The 22,046-nt window shown below is 35.4% G+C and overlaps 1 protein-coding gene across 2 annotated transcripts in view; it reads left to right on the top strand.

Moving 5' to 3' along the window:
• The first annotated feature begins 151 nt into the window (after window positions 1-151).
• The window catches only part of adgra3 (adhesion G protein-coupled receptor A3), a 67,544-nt gene continuing 45,649 nt past the window's right edge, over window positions 152-22,046 (top strand). The window contains exons 1-2 of one of the 2 annotated variants that reach the window (XR_012382249.1): window positions 152-1,130; window positions 17,914-17,985. Coding sequence is in view for 1 of the 2 variants with exons in the window: in NM_001302224.1 (NP_001289153.1) it covers window positions 913-1,130; window positions 17,914-17,985 (290 nt within the window). In the remaining variant the exon portion in view is untranslated. The remainder of the gene's footprint in view (window positions 1,131-17,913; window positions 17,986-22,046) is intronic. The other variant, NM_001302224.1, reaches the window with a different exon arrangement.

Below are 22,046 nucleotides of genomic sequence, written 5' to 3'. Positions count from 1 at the left end.
TTTTCCATTATTTTAAGAGCAAATAATAACATACAAAAAACATACAAACATTATTACCATTTCTTTGGGAACTGTTGAGTGGAGCTCAGTCAGACCAAACCTACGATGACGTCAGGGGAGGAAATGTAACATGGAGTCCGGGATTTTTTTTAACACTCACGCTTTGACCATCTGACCGACCGCGAGGATCTCTCTTCAGGACTCCTGGATTCACACTCCTCATAAATACACCCCCCAAAAACACATCTCCACCGTCGTGTGCTCTGGAGCTTATTTCTAAAGTATAACGTTACGTTGAAGAGTCTCGAAGTGGAAACCAACTTTTACGCATTCAGCTTTTCCAAGAATGGATTTATTGTTCGGCACGCGGATATATCGCGTGTTTTGTTTTTAGCTTTTTAGCTTATCGTGTGATATCCACCGAGTTTCGCTTTCTTTATGGAGTATTTAAAAGCAGGGATGTGAAGGAGCGAGAAAAAAAGTTTATGTGATCAGATTTCCTTGAGTTTGTGAGACTGTTATCTTGGGATGCCTTGCTGCAGCTGCTGTCTGCGTACGGAGGAGCGATATCTGACTGGAAACAAAGGCAATTAACGTTATTTTGGTGTAAAACAGCGTATTTTGTTTACAAAATGAGACCTATGGAAGACAAAGAGGGACATTTGAGCGCTTCTGTTCGGACTGCTTAATATGTGGATGAAAAGCAGACCCCGTTTGTTGATAATGTTGTGTCTAGACTGTGTTTTGACTATGACTTAAAACGCTGACCCGCGTCTCTGCTCTATGGCTTTGGACGAATATTTGTCGTGTTTCGTTATAAACAACAACAGAAGCAGCACGGAAAGGCTATTTATATGCTAATCTGACCCCCTTCTCTTTCGCCGTGTGAACATATCAACGACGGCTGGAGTAATGTCGGTGCTTTGCGTCCTTTTGCTGGCTTTTGTGCTGCCGCTCAGAGGCTCGAGCTCTGCAGGATCCACTGAGTGTAAAACATACGATGAAAGATCCAGGAGTGCGGGGAAAAGCTCTCCTTCTGGGGCCACACTGGACAGAAAAGTGGTCTGCAGTAACATGGAGTTCCGTCAGGTGCCCTCTCCTGACACATTTCCCAACAGGACCGTCTCGCTGTAAGTCAACACGTATTTACACTAACATTTTTACCTCAGAAATGCACTTTACTAGACATCACATGATGATTTCTGGTGTTCTGGTCGCTCTGAAAAAGTTTTGGAAAACCCAAGTGAGTTTTCAAGCCATAGAGTAAAGCTTATTTAAAGGGGTTAGTTCACCCCTACATTCTAATCGTTATTAATTACTCACCCTCATGTGTTTTCATTTGGATAAAGTTGGTTTTATATCCGCACATATGTTCATTTTTGAACAGTGATTATTTGTGACTTGCTACTTTAACTATTGGGTCTAAAAGCACATGCAAGTATGACTTGAAAACAGAATTAGCACTATTTATTTGACTGTGAACAATGTTGTACTTTGATAGTCGTTGGCTGCTAATATAGCTTCACTATTTGGCATTCACAAAGAATACTTTTCTGAAAGGATATTATTAAAGAGAAAGTATGAATGTGTGAATATTAAAGCAAAAATTGCTTTACTTTGTGATTTACCTGAGAAATGTAGTTTACTAGACATCACTTGGTGATTTCTGGTATTCTGGTTGGTTTTCAAGTCATATACAGATCCAGAGTAATGATTACTTAAAAGGATAAGTTCACCGCAAAATTCAAAGTTTTATTAATTACTCACCCTCATGTCTTTTCATGAGACTTTTGTTTATTTTTGGAACACAAATTAAGATATTGTCATCCTCTATAGACGGTAAGTTTCCAAACTCATTTAATGTCCAGAAAAAGTCGAAACAAACTAACTGAAAGATAGTGGTGGACTTTTTATGTTTTTTTTTTTTTTAGGACACAATTATAATTAAGACAAATCCAGATTGCAGTTTAACAAAGTAGTCATAACAGACACTTGTTGGACACTTATCACACTGAAGTGATGGATGAAACCTAATTTTGTTAACACATTTTTTATATTTACACTAGCATGCATATTAATGTAAGCACTTAAAAAGAGAAATATTGAACGAATTTTTGAATAACCTGTTTTATTTTTCCTAACATCCATTAACGTAGATAAGGCTGGCAAGCAGAGTTGATCTAGTTTGGTTTTAGAAGGGTTAAAGGTACATCGTTACAAAAACTACATAAAAATCGACGATTAAAAAACAGCAGGTTGCCAGTTTTTTACAGTTAAAAATACAAAAGCGTGAACGAAATGTTAAATTGTTACAATAAATTATTGTATTTTGTTAATTTATAGTGGTAAGACACCAATGTCTTGAAGTACTAACATCTAGGTTCATCCTCTAGTGAGTTTCCAGACTCCTGCAATGTCCAGAAAAAAAGTCTAGAAAAAACAGTCAAAACAGACCAAATGAAAGATATTTAGTGGTGGACTTTTTGTGGTACACACACAGATTTGTGTAAACTAAACCATGATTTTTTTGTTATTCAGTTATGATTAAAACAAATCCAGATTACGAAGTAGTTATAAAAACAAGAAGAGAACACCCGGTTGAACACTTTCACACAGAAGTGATAGATGAAAACTAATTTTGGTAACATATTTTTCTTATTAACACTAACCCCAAAATTCTAATTGTTATTATTTACTCACTCTCATGTCTTTTCATGAGTTTTTAATTTATTTTTTTGACACAAATTAAGAATATATGAAATCTGACAGTGCCGTCATCCTCTGTAAACAGTAAGTTTTTAGACTTGCAAAGACCAAAAAAAAACATCCTCAAAACAGATCAAATGACAGAGATTTAGTGTTGAACTTTTTGCGGTACACACATATTTGTGTAAACTAAACCATGATTTTTTTAGCATTCTATTATGAATAAAACAAATCCAGATTACAGCTTAACAAAGTAGGATTTTTTCATATTAACGCTAGCATTTGTTATGATGTTGCTGGGATTTATAGTCTGATTTGTAATAGTATAGTTACCAACTTAATGGTAGGCACTTAAAAGGGGACAATTTAATTGATTCTATGAACAACTCTTTTTTTTATTTTTTTTATTTGTTCTGACAGCCACATGCTAAATCTAGTTTTAAGAGGATGAAAGCTACACCGTAATGTAAAATCTGTAAAATTGTATGGTTAAAAACAGCATCCAGTGTTTTATAATTAAAAATACTGTGAAAACCATAAAAGAAATTTATTTTTTTAACAGTAAACTACTGTATTTCATTAAATCATGTAGGATTTCCAGCGTTATGGATGTGACATTTGCAGTAAAAATTCAAAGCATAAATTCACATAGAAAGTATATGTTAACATTATATTGACTCATCTGTTTATATTTTCCAACACAGCTAACCGCAGGGTTATGGGAGCAGAAAAATATCAATCTGTAAACATTTTTCATATTTTAAATGAAAAAAATAAACATGCGTTATGGATGTGACAAAAAAGTCACAATGATAATTAAAAGGATAAGAGTCGTCTCTCTATAGAACAAACATGATTGACTTTATTTTATTTGACATTTTTGCATTTTTAATAAGAAAGCTTTGTTATGGATGTGACACCTCTCTGTTATGGATGTGACTGATGTAAAATTGCTACTTGTGTGACTTTTGTATATCAAATATAATTGTTTGAAAACATTGACAGAAACATTTTTGAGTATTTTTAAAGCACTGTAAAATACAAGCCTACAAAAAAACAAACAAAAAAAAAAAACACGAAAAAACAGTTTTGCTATTTTGATGAAAACTTAATTTTTTTTTTATGTCAAGGTTGACATTTGCAAAGAATTACTCTAATTTTAATACACCAATGATCTGAAGTACTACACATTAGAACATCTACACCATAGCTTTGTTACACAGGCTAAAACTATGAGCTATATGAACCTATGAAACATTTCCCACAAGCAAAGAAACATCCACTACCTGACTAAAGTCTTTTCAGCTATATATTGGGAGCATAAATAATAGCTTAACTTCAAGTTGATCATTTGGTATTAGAAGGGGCTTATATGAAAGGCAAATGCCTCTAGGTGACGTGTGTTTTACCAAAATAAAATATGATCATGCCATGCCTTAATTTTATTGATTTAATTAGGACAGTAAGGTCTGACTTTGCTTAGACAAAAGCCTTGTCACAGAAACAATGTGGAGTATAGAATATAAAGTCCTGCTGCAGTGGAGACAGAATGAATATTGTGTCTGACTCCATCATGAGCTTGGAGGACTGCATCCATACATTTCTGCAATGACTCAAATCACTGATTAATAAAGTCATCTGGAATGGCATAGAAAGCGTTCCTGCAGGACTCCCAGAGTTCATCAAGATTCTTTGGATTCATCTTCGATGCCTCCATCTTACTCCAAGCAAGCTTAATAATGTGGAAATCAGGTGACTGGGCTGGCCAATCCTGGAACACCTTGACCTTCTTTGCTTTAAGGAACTTTGATGTGGAGGCTGAAGAATGAGAAGGAGCGCTATCCTGCTGAAGAATTTGCCCTCTCCTGTGGTTTGTAATGTAATGGGCAGCACAAATGTCTTGATACCTCAGGCTGTTGATGTTGCCATCCACTCTGCAGATCTCTTGCACACCCTTATACTGAAGTAACCCCATACCATGATTTTTTTTTTCACCAAGCTTGACTGATTTCTGTGAGAATCTTGGGTTCATTCAGGTTCCAATAGGTCTTCTGCAGATGATTCATGGGAAAAAATTACCTTCTTGCAAAAAACAGAAATGTGCGCACATCTAGAAAATCTTGAAAGCAGGTGCACGATCAAAAAACAAACATTAGTAGCAAAAGATTCAAAGTAAATCGGCACACTGCCACTTTAGCTCTGAAAAATTATTTTTTTGACAATGATTGACTTGAATTGATTGACAATAAAAAAATTGTTTTTGAGAGCTAAAGTGGCAGTGTGCCGATTTACTTTGAATCTTTTGCTAAAAATTTACCTTCTGCCACTTTTCCAAATGATCAACTAGAGATCAAGTTTTTATTTGGTGCTTTTACAACGAGGATCGAGGACAAGACTTTTGTTAGGTAGTGTAGACCAGTGGTTCCCAACCTTTTTCTTTGGGGCCCCCCCCCATGAACATATACAAACATTGGAGCCCCCCCACCATATAAATACACACGCACGCACGCACACACATATGTACTGTGTGTGTGTTTGTGTGTGTATATATATATATATATATATATATATATATATATATATATATATATATATATATATATATATATATATATATATATATGTATGTATATATATATATGTATGTGTGTGTGTGTGTAATATTAATAGTAATATGTATAGAAAATATTAATTAATCAGTTTTAACTTGTCTTGCCCTTCAATAAAACCAAAATCTAGGTAGGCTTTGTCATACTGTCTAATCTTTTTCTTTGCCTCTGAAGAATCACTGCATTTGCGTTTGTCTGCCATTTTTGTTTTGATTTTGCCTTTACGACACGTTGACAAGCAGATTGCGTGAGTGAGCAAAATTTAAATAATTATTTAAAGTTATTTATTTTAATTATTTTCACTATTATGTTGGAATTTTAAGCATGTGTTTAGAATTTTTTTTTTTGGTACTTAAAAATACATATATAATAGTAGGGCTGCTCGTTTTTGGGAAAAATTATAATCACGATTATTTTGGTCATAATTGTAATCACGATTATTCAAAACCATTGCCAGTTAAAGTCAAAATTATTAGCGCTCCTGAGAATTTTTTTTTTTTTAATAAATATTTCCCAAATTATGTTTAACAGAGCAAGGAATTTTAACAGTATTTCCTTTAATATTTTTTCTTCTATTTGTTTTATTTTAGCTAGAATAAAGACAGGTTTAAATATTTTGAAACCAATTTAAGGTCAATATTATTAGCCCCCTTAAGCAATATATATTTTTGATTGTCTGCAGAATAAACTACCGTTATAATGACTTGCCTTATTACTCTAATTAAGCCTTTGAACTGCACTTGAATCTGAATGCTTGTATTTTGAAAAATATCTAGTAAAATATTATGTGCTGTCATTATAGCAAAGACAAAAAGAAATCAGTAATTAGAAATGAGATATCAAAACTATTATGTTCAGAAATAAGTTAATAAAATATTCTTTCCATGAAACAGAAATTGGGCAGGAAAAGGTTTGCTAATATTCAAGAGGGCTAATAATTCTGACTTCAACTGTATACATACAGTTATTTTCCACCCTGCAATGGAAAGAGAAATAAATACAATAGAATAAAAAAATGAAACAAACTGTGCTTTAAGCATCTTCACTGTAAGAAAAACACTTTAGCTACAGCAGTGCTTCAGTCAAGAGCAGCGAGGGTTTTCTCGTTATGTTTGTTTAATAATGATAAAAACAGGCGGCAGAAGGATTATAGTGCGCTGTCTCTCTAATGGTTTCTCTTTCACGTCTTTTGATCCTCAACTCGTTTGTTTATAACACAAATGAGGGTTAATGTAAATAATCACTAAACACCGCGTTTTGACACCTATTTGACCATTAAAGCGCTCACGTTAATGACTTTAGATGTCTGCGCTCCTCTGCTCGTCTCAGTGTGTGAATGAGAGTGAATGCTGAGCGGCCGCATGCTTCTGACTGCGTGATCGTGCTGCACACACACATAAGCTCTTTCGCGCTTTTAAGAGCAACACTAACACGTGTACAACTGGAACGTGGCAAAATATGAAGCAATAATCATTTATCTCGATTAATGCTTTTTTTATAATCGTTTGAAGCATAAAAACTGAAGTGCCATGTGGGGAATTCAGGCTAAGGGTGCTTTCACACCTGCCTTATTTAGTTCGGTTGAATCGCACTAGAGTTCGTTTCCCCTTTTGGTACGGTTCGTTTGGGCAGGTGAGAATGCAGCAATCGTACTCGAGTGCCCACCAAATGCGGATCAAAAAAGCGTACCGAGACCTGCTTGAAGAGGTGGTCTCGGTACGCTTTCAAACGAACCCTGGAGCGGTTCGTTTGAGGTGAGAATATGATACGTACTAAAACTGGTCCAACCGCAAAAAGTACTGCGCGTTTTGGAGTAATTCAGCTGCCGTAGGCTAATGCGCTATGCATTATGGGATATGGAGGAAAAATATTTATTGACAGCGCTTTACCAACAGAGAGAGAGAGAGAGAGGGGAAAACATTACCTGATGGATCGTTGGTAATATTTCCGCAAGATGACCATGTCGCAGTTTAGCTAAATTAATTCATTCCTCCGCCTGAAGTGAAGAGCGATGCATTAAACACTGTTTTCCAGCCGTAGCGGCGCTTTTTTTCCTTAATGTATAGTATGTCTAAAGCAGGGATACAATCAGCCAGCACAGTCGTCTCTCCAGAGTAAAAGGTTTTGTTTACCTGCAAGAGTTTACTAGCATTTTCCCGCACGTGAATTCTGACCAATCAGTAAGCAGTTTAGAAAATATGTTCAACAACATCTGGCCAATGAGAGATGTGGATTTTGTCAGGTGACTGCATTTTGGTTCGTTTCAACTGGTTCGGACCAAAGTCAGCAGTGGGGTGTGAAAACGACCCAAAGACGGCAGAAGATGCAACAATGTATCATTTATTGCCCTTGGTCCGGACCAAATGAAGCGAACTACAGATGTGAAAACACCCTAAGTCCGTTTTGCGGTTACCTGGAAAGTGCTAGAGACCTTCTTACATTTGACTAAAAAACTCTGAATTTGGGAATTTTAGTTTTCCAAAAATATGTTTACAATATCTACATTGTGAAATCAACCTTTTGCTTTCTCAAAACACATCTTGTTTGTTGTCTTGTTTTGGTCGTAATGCCTCGTGACCTTGTTTAGTTGTCATTCTTCATGGCTGGTTTTGATATTAGAGGCACAGTCTGATCTTTTGCTATGGTTGTCTAAAGCTGAAAATATTTGACAACATCACATTACGTGCACGACCAGTGAAAGACTCTGAACCTACTTGACTGAATACGTTTTTCAGGATCTCCAGAGTGATTTTATTTTCCCAGTTGCTTTATCTTTGCTCTGTTGTTGGCTGGAGATGCAGCCTTATTAGGGTTTAAATGAAAAGCGGCCCACGTGACGAAGTCTTTCAGAAGTGGATATCAAGCTTGTCTGAAAGCCTGAATGGGGCTTTCGTCTTTACTTGTGTGCCTGTGTGTTTGCTAATAGAGGATGAACACGTGTAAAAGGAGACTTTGATCTGCAGGAATATGTATATAGGCTTTAATTTAGTGGTTTAAAACACAGCCGGGTTTCCCCAGTACTTGTGTCACAATATAATTTTATTGCCATATAGCAGCTTTTTCCAACTTCAAATGATGTCCCCTAAGGAAAACTTTGATAGGATCTATTTAAAAAAAAAACACACAAATGAAGCTGCTTTTTTATTTTACTTACTTACTGGATGCTCAGGATGACTTAGCTGACTATAACACCTACATGATCTAGTGCAGTGGTACTCAACCCCTAGTCCATGGACCAGTACAGTCGCTACCAAGCCGCGCAAGAAATCATTAATTATTTCTGTTTTATTTATTATCTGAGTCGGAATGATCTTTTATTTTGAAAAACTGACCGTATTCTCGGGTACATCTTGGTCACGTGAGCGGCAAAATTTAACCCACAAGCTAGCAAATTGAGTAAGAAACAGACGTCTTTGAAAAGTTTTTTGCAAAAGAGGAAAAAGCCCAGTGAAGGACTCATGAAACGCTTAGGATTCTAACTGCTGTAGTTCGCAAAAGTCTATTGTGAGTTTATTGTTTTTAGTGGAGGCGCACGGCTTATATGCGCATATTTGGAGCGCTTTCGCATCTTCCTGGCGAACCTACTTGAAAACATCTCAGCTTTTCAGAATGCCACAACGTGAGTCATGTGACAAGAACTGACTGAGCAGCTTAATACTTTGTATGGTATATACACATTTCAGTAGACTAATTATCTCAGTCAAACACAGAGCACCCAAACATTGGAGTGCTTTTTAATTTTCTCCATAAATAAAACTTGTATCAGAGTAACTGCAATGTTTTGTCAGCTTGCCATTCTCTGAGAAAATGGTTGATGGGCGCTTGGCACTCTACCTAACCCTCGGTCTGTGGTAAAAATGATATTCGTTGACTGCCCGTAGTGATAAAAAGGTTGGGGACCACTTATCTAGTGGTCTGCAGTGAATAAGATTTTATTATTTAGGCAATTCGTATAATAAAATATTGCCGATATGTGAGTCTGTGTATTAATATATTATATAATTAATATATTAATACACTTATTATTCGTAAATATAATTAATATATTATTGCTGTAACATCCTTCCCGAGAGATGGTCAAGATTTAAACTGTTGTTTTTTTTTCAATTTGTTGAATCAAACACCAACGTAAAAAAATAAAACTAAAAATAAATATATATATTCAACATAGACCTGGGCCAATAAAATGGTATAGGTATTTATTGACTGATCACCACTGAAAAAAGTTTGGTACGAAGTGATATAGTTTTATTAAAATGTGTCTGGTTATTTCCAATCGAGGCACATGGCCTGTGTTAGCATTAAATGAGGCATACAAGTTCAAAATAAAATAAAGACAACAATGAAATTGAGAACTGTTTAATCATATTCTTTTTTTTTTTTCAAAGTGGGTAATTTACAATTGCTGTGGAAAATATTGTGGTACTATGCTGTAAAGATATTTTTCCCCAAGCCTACTGTTGGGAAATGTTGGAGTGTGCATATGTGTGGCAAAATTGACCCTGAATGCCAACCAATCTACCTTAAATGTGCACAGAAAATAGAAAATATTTGTTTTCTAATGTTGGGAACTTGAGGTCGTTTTAGAAAGTCACAAAACTTCAAGATGAAAAAAATAATTGTAGTTTTTTTTAAAAACGGGTCATTTTAAAACCGTAATTCAACATGAGCCTTAAGACAGCGTTAATTTTTCATCCCTAATAAAGCAGATGATTTGAATCGGAAACCCCAGATCGATCTCATAAGCATTTCTCAGTGTCATACTAAAGCTGGCCCAGCTGAATGGGAATGGTCATGAAAATTCAGAGGTGTCAAGTTCTCATGCCCTGTACAGGAAGTCTCAGCATTACAATGACCAAACATAAACTTCATTCATGGTGTCTCAATTACTTGGTTTGGCATGTGCATAGTGAGCGTTTATAGGCCGCAGCCCTGTCATATGATGTTTTCTTCCAGCAAGAGGCTGACAGTAGGTTGCTTATGACTAAATGTGGGATTTCCAGCCAGTAGTAGTTATCCATAGAGTCCTACTGCTACTTTTGACCTTCTATGACCCTGAAAATCAATTACTTTTCCCAGGTTGGAGTGGGGAAACCTTTACCTCACACATGTAGGGGTCAAGAGGTTTATTATACCACCATTAAGCAGGGTTTACAACAGTTTTACATCTGAAACAGTTTAATTTCTTGCTGCCCTTTTTGTTTTTATTTGCATTAGTTTGTAGACAGTTGTTTAAATGTTTTAATCCCATTAAAGGTGCAGTGGAATGAAGTAAAATGGAAGAAAATAGCATGCTGAATAGGTCAAAGTCAGCTTTGCTGTCAAATATGCCACATGTACAGACATACAGAGAATTGAAATTGCGTTACTCTCAGACCCTGGGTGCATATAGATAACAAAACATTGCAAGAGGAATGTGAATATATAATAAATATACAAATAATTTGGCAGGTAGAGTCCAAATAAATGAAGAGTGCAATTCAATCAGACTTTGATAAAGTGACAGAGCAGTTTTTTTAGAGTATGATAGTATGAGGTAGTTATTAGCCCCTTTCACACATACAATTTTCCGGAAAGGTTGCATGTGTGAACAGGTCCTTTTTGAAAATACCGGTAAATTCGTTCTGGCTATTTTCCGGAAAGAGAAGTTGTAACATTACCGACAATTTGCTGGAATGCTGCGCTGTGTGAATGCAGAAGGAAGATTGCCGTAATAAGCGCGTGCACGTCTAGAACGTGCTGACGTGAGACGTCTGTTTTAGCCAATCACAACAGTCAGGCGCATTTACGTCCGCGCGGTTTGTGAGAATAAAAGCCTTTGAATATTTTTCCAGACACATTTAGCTGCTAGAAGTTAGTCAGATCACGTTCATATGTTCTTCTTAATGCCAACTGTGTAAATAATCATCGATGAGATGCTTATGATAAGCCGTTGTATGTTTACCTTCAAGCTTTGCGTGTGCCTGTGAAACAGCCTGTGAGCGCCTGCACACGCACATATTATGAACATCTCGACATGCGAAAGTGATCCTGCGAAAGTTGTTCACAATATTGATCATCCACAGAGTTTGTGATGTAGTGAAATGTTTACAAATACAAGCGCAGCCGTTTAAAGCTCATTTGTGGTGAATGATGTCAGAATGTACCGGTATTTTGGAATGGATGTGTGAATGCTCTTTTCCGGAAAATTTCCGTAACGTCCTCGCCTGTGTGAACAGCGCTTTTTTGAATATACCGGTAAAGTCGTTCCGGAAATTTTCCAGATATTTATCACTGTGTGAAAGGGGCTATTGTAAGTGCTCTAGTGGTAGAGTTCTAGTTCTATATGCAAGATGATAGTTTAAAAAATGTTATATCCAAATGTTTTTTTTTTTTTAAGGGTTGGGGCGATAGACAATGCCATCGCAGATGGCTGACAAACTTCATGATGCTGAGCCGGGATCGCGATACATCGCCCTGCCCCACATTTATATTGATTTATAACTTATTACTTGCATGTCATCTTAATAGCAATAACGGTCTTTTCATGAGCTGTGTTAAATTTTACAAATAGCTGCCGCCTGCACGGCTGACAGCATCGTGAGGATCAAATAAAGGATTATACAGCACCTCTCGCGCTTAAAATGTGTAGATTCAGTCGCAAACGCTGTTACCTGCAAACCCCGTCCCACAGACTTTAACGTGAATGGTTTTATTCATTTTCATAACGGACTTGAAGCCACTGGAAGTCTTTTATCCAAGTGTAAATGGTGGATTAACATTCAGCACAATCATGATCACTAATAAGATGTGCCATTATTAGTAACTTTAGGTGTTTTCTTAAACAAAATCTGTCAGTGTTATTTTCATTCTCTCATCTTCAGTGCTTCACGATTTCGCGGTTGTAGCTCCTGTCATCTGAAGGCAGCTGATATTAACCAATAATTTACATCAGTTCTAGAGCAGTGGTCCAATAAGAAGAGCAGGGCGGGGCAGGCCTTTTTTTACTTCAGCAAGTTCACATAACAACTGTTAATCTGTTCCTGAGTGCTGCGTTTGGTGTTTTTAGGTGCAAAGACGCATTCTGCATAAATGTCTCCTAAATCCGCGCATGCGGTGAGGATTTTGCTGTGAAAACAGTGAAAATGTATGCACTCGCACAAATGCTTCCAAATATATTTTAAGGTCGCATAGATAAAATTTCGGGTGCATATGCGACCAAAACGGTCGAGCCCTAGCATCTTGTTATTATTTCCTCATAATACTAATAAAATAAGGAATCAATCACAATACAAATTACAGTGAGCTCCAAACGAACTCTCGTTTCCTCCACCAGCTGTGGGAAAAGCCATTATAAATACACTGATCACTGTGCCTATTCATGGCAGAGTCCGGCGGAAACAAAGTAATTGGCAGGTGGTCATTTGTGTATAACTTTATTTATTTGTGGTTTGGTTATGGGTATAGCAAAGAACATGTGGGTCAGGTAGTGAAAATGTTAGGCTACAATTAATTAATTCGTTTTGAATTAATTGATATTTAACCACTACCCCCACCCCCTGCCTACGACGATGCCATCGGCCATCGCAATGTTTCACATTAGATATCGTACGATGCCAAATTGGTCAACATCGCCCAACCCTATATATATATATATATATTTTTTTTTTACATTTTTGATCTTATAAGTATTCAAAATCACATAATTGCATGCATTTTTCAGTAAAAACAGCATACTTCTTTTTTGTAGTGACGCTATTATACTTGCAACTGGCGTTTGAGGGTTTGTTTCATGCTACGCTGCTTCTGAAATATCCTATAAATGGCTTCAGGAAAGTTACTAAATCTCTGGCCAGACTCAAAGTTGACATTGTTTCTCAGTGCTTGGGATAGGTTTATAGCGATTTCTGTTGTAAATGGATCTTGTTGTGTGTGTATAATGTGTGTGTGCAGCTGTCTTTTTATGTGGGCCCAGACGTAGAGCTTGTTTCTCTTAGGCAAGTGTTGAAAGCTACACCTGGACTGAGCTGTTCTCCCCAAAGCACACCTGGTGACTGTAGCCGGGCAGTGTGGGATAGGTTTCACAAAAGTGTTGAAATATGTCCTAATAGCTGTTTGATTAGGACTAGGGCTGCACGATATTGGGGAAAAAACTGACGTTGCATTAAATCTGCTGTTTTATAAAATATTGTGCAGCCCTAGTGGGATTGTAGGAAAATATCAGTTGACAGTAATGGTAAATACAATGCCCACAGGTCAAGTAGCACGTGAATAAAGCTGCCAAGAGATATTTTTGGCAGTGAAGTACTTTCACAGAGCGAACAATAAGCCATTCATTGGTTGATTACACCGAAATTACACACTTCACCTTAAATGTAATCACTTGCATCCTATGAGACTGAGAAATAATCAGTTTTGCTGTGGAAAGAGTTTGTTTAAACTGTTTGTATCCACAGTTTGGCTTATTGCAGAGCATATTTCCAAATAATATGCTGCCTGTTTTAATGTAGTCCAAGTTTTTTGATTTGTTTAGGAAGATTTGGTCTTGCATGAAGAGAACTCGGATCGATCAGGTTTATGTAAATTGTGCAAGTCTGTTCTGTTTCTCTCTTTTGCTTTCAGCGGTGTGATCTGTTTGCTCTGAAATCAAGATAAAGCTGTATCTTCTCCATCTGTCTCCAGCAGTAGACCTGCAGGTTTCTTGCCAGACGCTCATTTGAATGCTAATTGTTAGATCGTCTCGTCTGCTGTCGAAGACCCAGACGAGCGGTCATTATTACCCACTCACCCCTAAGGACGTGTATCTGAAATATTCAACAAAATGCAACCTAAAGTCTGGTTCACACTGTGATTTTTACTTTTTTTTTATATTCCTGATTAAGGTTGCACAATATATCGTTTCAGCATCGATATCGCAATGTGATCATTCGAAGTTGGTGCACATTACATAGACTTCCATTTATTTTATACAGCCCAAACCGTATATTATATTGCCCCCACCCCACCCCTAAACCCAACCATCACAGGAGTCAGTGTGCAGCTTTACTCTCTGATGTAACTCATCCTGTGGGATTTATAAGCATTTTGAGAAATGAAGACCTCACCAATGTCCTCGTATTTCACCTCCTTTTTGTAATACCTGTGTCATACCCATGTCATTATACAGATTTGTGTCCTGATATGTCACAAAAACACATACACACACTAGAAATTCTCCAGGTGTTTTGTGTGCATTGTATTGTAAACATGAGGGAGGGGATTCACTCAGCAATCACTACTCATGAAAATCAGCATGTCTCTATAATTGATCTTGACAGATAAGAGTCAGAAGGCAGCGTGTGCATGTTTATCCATACAAACTGCAGCATGTTCTCAGGCTTTTCTCTTTCTTTCATCTCTTGACAAGGATCGGCCTTCGAAAGCTTCAATTAAAGTTCCCCAGAATCAAAATGTAAACAAATAGAACCGTAATTGCAGACTGAGGGAAAGCAAATCTGACAGAATCTTTAGATATCGTGCAGTTACATAAGACTCCTCATATGTGCAATATGTAAGATGTCTGTTTTAATTAAGACTGTGGTCTTAAAGAGTTTTCCTTTTCATCCATGTTGTCAGACTGAATATTCAGTGGAGAGATGAACCGTCTTTGTTTATCAAAAGCCAAGCTAGATTTTAAATTAATCTGAAAACTAACATTTAAATTCAATTAAGCAAATGTATGTGATGAGCAACATTGAAATTATTATTATTTTTAAAATGGTACAGTCAAGTACTGTTTTGCTTGAAAAATGCCTCCCAAAAAAGTATTATTAGCAATGTTTAGGTTTACATTGTAAAGTTTGTGACACTTTAAAAACTTTAGAAAATAATAGATTATACAAGTTTTTAAGTCAAAATCCTTCATACACAAGAATCACTTGATTGCATATAAAAGGCTTATTAAAATATATGACGTGATGTCACTAGCTATGTTTCCATCTAAAAATGCAAATTCATGCGCAAAACTGGATTAGGCGTGCGAATAAGGAAGCTTTTCAATCCACCAAGTCAAAGCGAACAAAATTGTCACTTCCTTGATTAACTGGCGCCAAATATCAACAGTAAAAACTAAATCTGCTGCAGTAGGAGAAGTATAAAAAATGTATATTTTTTATTAAACATTTAAATTTTATTTAATAATTAATCATTTATTTATTTAATTAGTTAGGTATACTATTAAAATGTGTTGCTCTCTTAAATTAAGTTGAACTATTTTAACTTAACACGTCATTTTAACTTGCATTATTTAAGCTGACTTTAATTAACTTAATGTTTTAACTTCAAGAATAAGTTGAAACCTGATAAACTTTATAAATTAATTTAATGTAAAAATATATGTTGTCGTGACTTTTTTTTTTTTATTAGGTTCATCTTAGGTCAGACATTAAAACATACATAATACGGATACATATAGATGTACGCATTGATACAATTCACCAAACAAAAAATTATTCGGGAAACATAATTATACACTAAATAAGTATATAAACAAAGATAAAATACCACATTTATACACAAAGATATACAAACATAAGATGTCGTGACTTTTTTTATTTCAACGTTTTTCTTATTTTTTTTTTTAATAATATTTTTATGATTTATTTTTGTCAGTATATTTAATATCATTTCTTATTTAATTATGAAGTTATTATGCTTTTATATTGATCTTGCCATGAAAAAGCCCTAAGTTTCTGATGTGACAATAAATAATCAAACAAACTTGCTTATAGAAAAATAGACAAATTTTTCGATATTTGGACTAGAAATAAGACCACCGCTAAGTTAAAAATAAAAGCATTTTATTTTTATTTATTTTACATTTTTGGCAATGAACGGCTTTGATTACATCAGCAAAAATAAAAGTTGATTTCAGGAGTTTAGAAAGTGATTACAGTTCAGGACAAATTAATGTATTCCTTGAAAGTACATGCACTGAATCTGGCACCATAAATTTATTAAGAGCATAAATCGTATTTGTTTTGATTGCATGACTTTTTCGTTATGCACATATATCCTCTCAGTGCTGCGAGACACTTGATGTCCCTCTTCCTTAATGCTTCGCACATCTGGAAATCCACCGATCTGTTCGAGTGAGAAGCGGATGGGGATGTTTGTGTTCTCAAAGCCAGAAAAATATGTAGGCTGTCGCAGTAGGCCAAGCTTGTAATAAAGTCACCCCTCGGCAGCCCATAATAATAACAGTCTGGCTGGGACCTGCGGATAAAGGGTTGCGACCGCATCCGCTATACGACCGTCCCTAAAACAGACAACCACAAACCGTTGTGGTGATTCCTCTGGAATGAACATCCCTGTTTACTGCTGAATTACACAAAATGGAGGAGACGTGCGCAAGATGCTTCCGCTAGTGTTTTGGCTCTGGAAAACACAAACAAATATGATTCAGCAGTGCGTTCGGTGCAGGATGTTTGCTCGTTTCCATTTAACAGACCTGTTTAAAGGGCAGCTATAATGGAACCCTTTTTTATAAGATGCATTCTGCGTGAATTTCTCCTAAATACCTGCATGCGGTTAACATTTTGCAGTGAAAATGGATCGCACAGCAACAATTTCATGCATGTGCACAAATGCTCCCAAATATATTTTGAGGTCACATAGAAATATTTCGGGCGCATATGCAACCAAACGGTCGCAGTTTCGAGCCCTGCAGTTTAATCCTAATAGAGTGAATGATTTGCATTTGGATGTATTTTTAAGACTCATGATTACGATAACAAGCGAATTTGAACCAAGAAATAAACAAAAAGTTTAGATTTAACAGAGTAATTGTATTTAATTATTTATGCAGTGTAGACAATACAGTGTTTTTTTTTACAGTTGATTTAATATACAGCGGGGAAAATAAGTATTGAACACGTCACCATTATTCTCCGAAAACATATTTCTAAAGCTGCTGTTGCTGTTCACGGGATGTTGATAGCTAAGAAATCCATATATGCAAAAAAATAAATAAAAAATCAAATTAACTAGTTTTTGTTGTTACTATGTAAGATTACAATGCAAATTTCATTTTCATTTCTCAAAACTTTTCCCTTTGCAGTTCTTTATTTTTGTTAGGAAAATTTAATTTAATTTCTCTAAAATTTATTTTCGCTTTGCGATTTATAAAGATTTGCATTTATTTATTTATTCATTTCTTGCTCAAGACTTTATTTTTTGTTTGCAAAACTTTCTTTTATTTTGCAAGTTTCTATGGCCCTAGATTGACTCAATAGTCGACGCACTAACCACTAGGCAATTGGCGCCGACCTAAAATATTATTTTATTTATTTAATATATTTGATTTTTTTAATATATTCGTTTAATAAATCTGTTTTGTTCAAATACACCAAAATATATGAGCTACATTCACTGAGAAACGTCATGTTTTTATTTTCAAAAATGGGTGTACTCATTAATGTTGAGCACTGTATATCAAACAATTGTCAAAATATTCTTTTGAGTCCATATTTTGATGTTGTCATTTTTTTTTTCTTTTCATTCACAATAGATCATATTTGCTCTTGAAGTTCAAGATTTGTTTGTCTGTCATTACCTGATCTGTTTTTTGTTTTCTCCACAGGATCTTGAGCAACAACAAAATCCAGGAACTTCTGAATGGCTCTTTTGTTGGTTTATCATCACTGGAGCGACTGTAAGTTCAAACCGTGCTACTTTTCCTCTCTGTTTATTTGTTCTAGATGTAATTAGATGTACACATTTACAAATATTTTCGGTCTCACTTTATATTAAGTGGCCTTAACTAATATGTACTTACACAGGAATTAATAGTTTGTTACAATGTACTTATTGTGTAAATACATGTATTTACTGTGTACTTATGCTTGGTTAAATACATGTATGTAATTGCATCTGTAATTAACTTCTGTAATTACATTTGTAAATACACTGTTGATCATCCCTTACACCTTAACCCACCCTTAAACCTACCCATGCCACCAAACCTGTCCATAACCCAACCTCTATCCCAACTCAAAAAGCACCACAAGTGTTCTCAAATACATTATAAACACAGTAAGTACAGTGTATTTTATGTAAGTACATAGTAGTTAAGGACATTTAATATAAAGTGGAACCACTTTTCTTTCAGTTTTGTCTGAGAACTTTCCTCAGAAGTCACTTTTACTATTAGAGCATGCTGAAATAAGAGGGCAGGATCTTGGTAAAATTGCAAGAAAAAATAGTCAAAGGATGCATTTGATGCACAGCGGATCACAACCCACGGTTTGGAACACACATGACCTGCGTATGTTAGCGAGAAATTAACATTTGTAAAAGTTCAGTACCCATTAGTATTGGATTCCAGTATTGTGACAATACTATTCTGTAGTGGATTTAGTTATTGATTAAGATTATTTGACAATTTCAGTCATTATACATCATTGACATGCAGTCTAAACAGTCTCTGGATCATTGCATGTTTTGATTTTGGACATCTTCTGGGACACTTTTAGTGCTTTTGCTGTATTTATAAAGCAGCACCCATGTATTCAGGCTGTTCAGTTTAATTTAATTTCTTGGTGTGATTTGATTGGACCGGAATCACTGGACTTTTCTACTCAGCCAATGCCCAGACAAGGAAAAAATAGTAGTGACTGCAGGTTGAAGGAAAATAGTGGAGTACCGAAATATACTCAATTCCTGGGAAAACCTACTCAGTTACATTAACTCAAGTATTTGTAATCTGTTACTTTACACCAGTGTTTATACCTGTGTTATGATGCATTGTTGACAATCACAAGTAGACATCACTAAATAGTGTTAAACTAGTCTAAAACATTTTGACCTCGTCCACTTTTAAACCCTTCCAGAGGTAGTTAGACGTGTTATTTGGTGTTTGATCGGTTTGCTTTTGTATGAAAACTCTCAAGTGGTCAATGCATTCTCACAGTCACAAAAGACCACATTCTCTCGGCCTGCTGACCGAACACTTGATCATTATGGGATGTGTTTAAAGTGCACTACAATAAGGGATTCATGCTTTGTGGCTTTGTTCTGGCTTGCTTTCCTGCTCACTCACATATGGGTTTGATTATTCAATAGTTAAAAAGCCATAGATCTGCCACTGATCATGTGCTGTTGCACAATATAGTAGGGCTGTCATGATACTGGAATTCGGTAGCAATCGATAAGGAAATGTTTCATGAAAAACATCCATTTCCTGATAACATTTAAGCGCTGTTGAGCACGTTCTTAAACAGTGCTGATTTGCCATTGTGTTTACATGCTCAACAGAAATGACTGTGATTGGCCATGAAAGTCATCAGTTTCATTCACTGATCTCACCACTGTTTACTGAGTGTAAACACAGATACCAGGAAACTGAAGCATTTTAAAGACGTGATTCATCAGTGGATCGCTCGTATGTCAGCTTATAGACACCTGTCAAGAACCTGTCGCAAGGATGCATAGCGCAAGCTCTGTGATTGGTCGGCTTGGTACTGTTGACAGACATCCCAAGTCTCTCGGAAGTTCCGGGAGTCTCTCGCAGATGCATAGAGACTTCTGGGTGCCTGCAAAGTCTTGCGTCTGCCTCCCGGTCCTCAAATACACCCCTCCCCCACTACCGTGTCCCTTCTTGCTCTTCAGACACGTCGCGCGCACTCTGTAACCACCCAGCCCCCGGTTTCACAATGTAAGATTACTTTAACTGCTATAATAACCAAAATAATACTGAGTGTATTGCTTTATTGAATACATGTATGATCAGAATAAACAAAATGCATTAACATCATCCTCCTTTTGTAATTTAAATGTCTTTATTATAATCATTTTAATTTTATGGTAGAGGTAATAAAGCATTAAATTGTATAAGTTAGTGACTACTTAATAAAACAATTATGGCATTTTATTTTAATGTGTTATTAGCCAATAACTAAGATTTAATGTTTTGAGTTTCACGAGAGCACCACTGCAATTGTGGTTATTGATTGCACTTTTTATGCATATATTTATGGTGTTTATTTTTATTTATACTATTTAGCATTTTTGCCTGTCTGTCAGTTGAGTTTGTGGGAAATATTTACATGTTTATTGCTGCGTATAATTTATTAAAATAGAAGTTTTAATTAAAAGTACAAGTTGATTTTAAAATACACCTGCATTTAAATTTTTTTGCATCCATTTTTTTCTCCTATATATATATATATATATATATATATATATATATATATATATATATATATATATATATATATATATATATATACAGTTGAAGTCAGAATTGTTACATAATAACATATAATTCTGACTTCAACTGTATATACATATATATATATATATATATATATATATATATATATATATATATATATATATATATATATATATATAAGAATTATATTTAAAATTAATTAAATAAAATGTAATTTAATTTTAAATAAAATTTTAATTTAATTAAATTTTTTTATTTTATTAAAATTTTATATTTAGTATTTTTTTAATTTTATTTAAATTTTATTTTTTATATTTAATTTAATTTTTAATTAAATTTCTTTTATATTTTTATTAATTTATTGTTTTTTATATTATTATTTTTAGCTTTTAATATTATTACTTTGAATTTTTAAAATTCATAACGTAAAAATCTCGGCTCATTCTTGTGAACCCAGTCTTGTCTCATGGGACATATCTGTGATGATACCAAATTATTCTGAAGTGGACAGTGTGCTAATGTTGTCACTCAGAAAAGAGAGCCTGATTTTTGTGTTGCAGGAGCTCATGCTCAGAGGACTGGTCAAGTAAAAGTTAATTATAGCTGTTGCCTTCGGGGAGCACAATTGTCTGGTCCGGGCATTGGTTTACCGCTCTGTACTTCCATTAGGGACTCGCTGTCACTCACCGTAGCAGTGCTGGTCAAACGCTGGACCCCAAGGCTAAATTTAGAGGCTGTACATTGAAATGCCAAACTTAGCAGTGCCATTTATATGTGCACTTTCTCCTGTGCTGCTTGCTTGACTATACATGACCCAGATTTTCCTGCAACTGCCACTGACGGAGAGATGCGTTCACGACGTATCACATAACCGGTTTCTCTCAAAGAGTTGCAGAATAAAAGGGCTGATACAATACGCTTGTTGTAGAAGGTTTTATTAAATCCATTGATTTGTTTGCCAGTGCTTTTAAGATGCACCAGTGGGTTTAAATCGGAAAACAATGAAGTAGACAAATAGTGTTGGGCTCACACGTAAAGGCTTTTGTGCGAAATTCGTTACAGAAAATAAGAATGCATGATAAATTGGCGCCCATATTGATATCGGCCAACAAATGGGAATTTTAATGTTATCATTATCACCCCACAAACAAAGTTAGCCTGATATCTTAAAGCTGATCAATTCTATATTTTGTTCCGCTTGGTTGAACAACTTAATATGCTTGCTACCTGCCCTTTTTATTATTTTTCCGGTATTATTATTCTGTTGCTCATTGAGTGTATGCTTTATTTATGCATTATTATTATTGTTTAATTTTATATATATTATACTATATATGTATTTTAAAGGGCCATAAAACCCCCTCATTTCAGCAGGGTGTTTTCACACCTCTACTTTGGAAAAAGTCAGAAAAGTGGGCGTGTCCAGCTTTGTTTAGGGGGAGTGTCGGAGGAAGAAAAGAGGCATAGTGTGGGAGTGTCTATTTGGGCGCGCTGACTTTCAGAGTCAAAACACACAACCACACACACACACACACACAGGG

This window comes from Danio rerio, chromosome 7 (genome assembly GCF_049306965.1).
Source record: "Danio rerio strain Tuebingen ecotype United States chromosome 7, GRCz12tu, whole genome shotgun sequence".
In the NCBI taxonomy this organism is placed as follows: domain Eukaryota; kingdom Metazoa; phylum Chordata; class Actinopteri; order Cypriniformes; family Danionidae; genus Danio; species Danio rerio.
The sequence above is the reverse complement of the archived record's forward strand: the minus strand, read 5'-3'. Positions and strand labels throughout refer to the sequence as shown.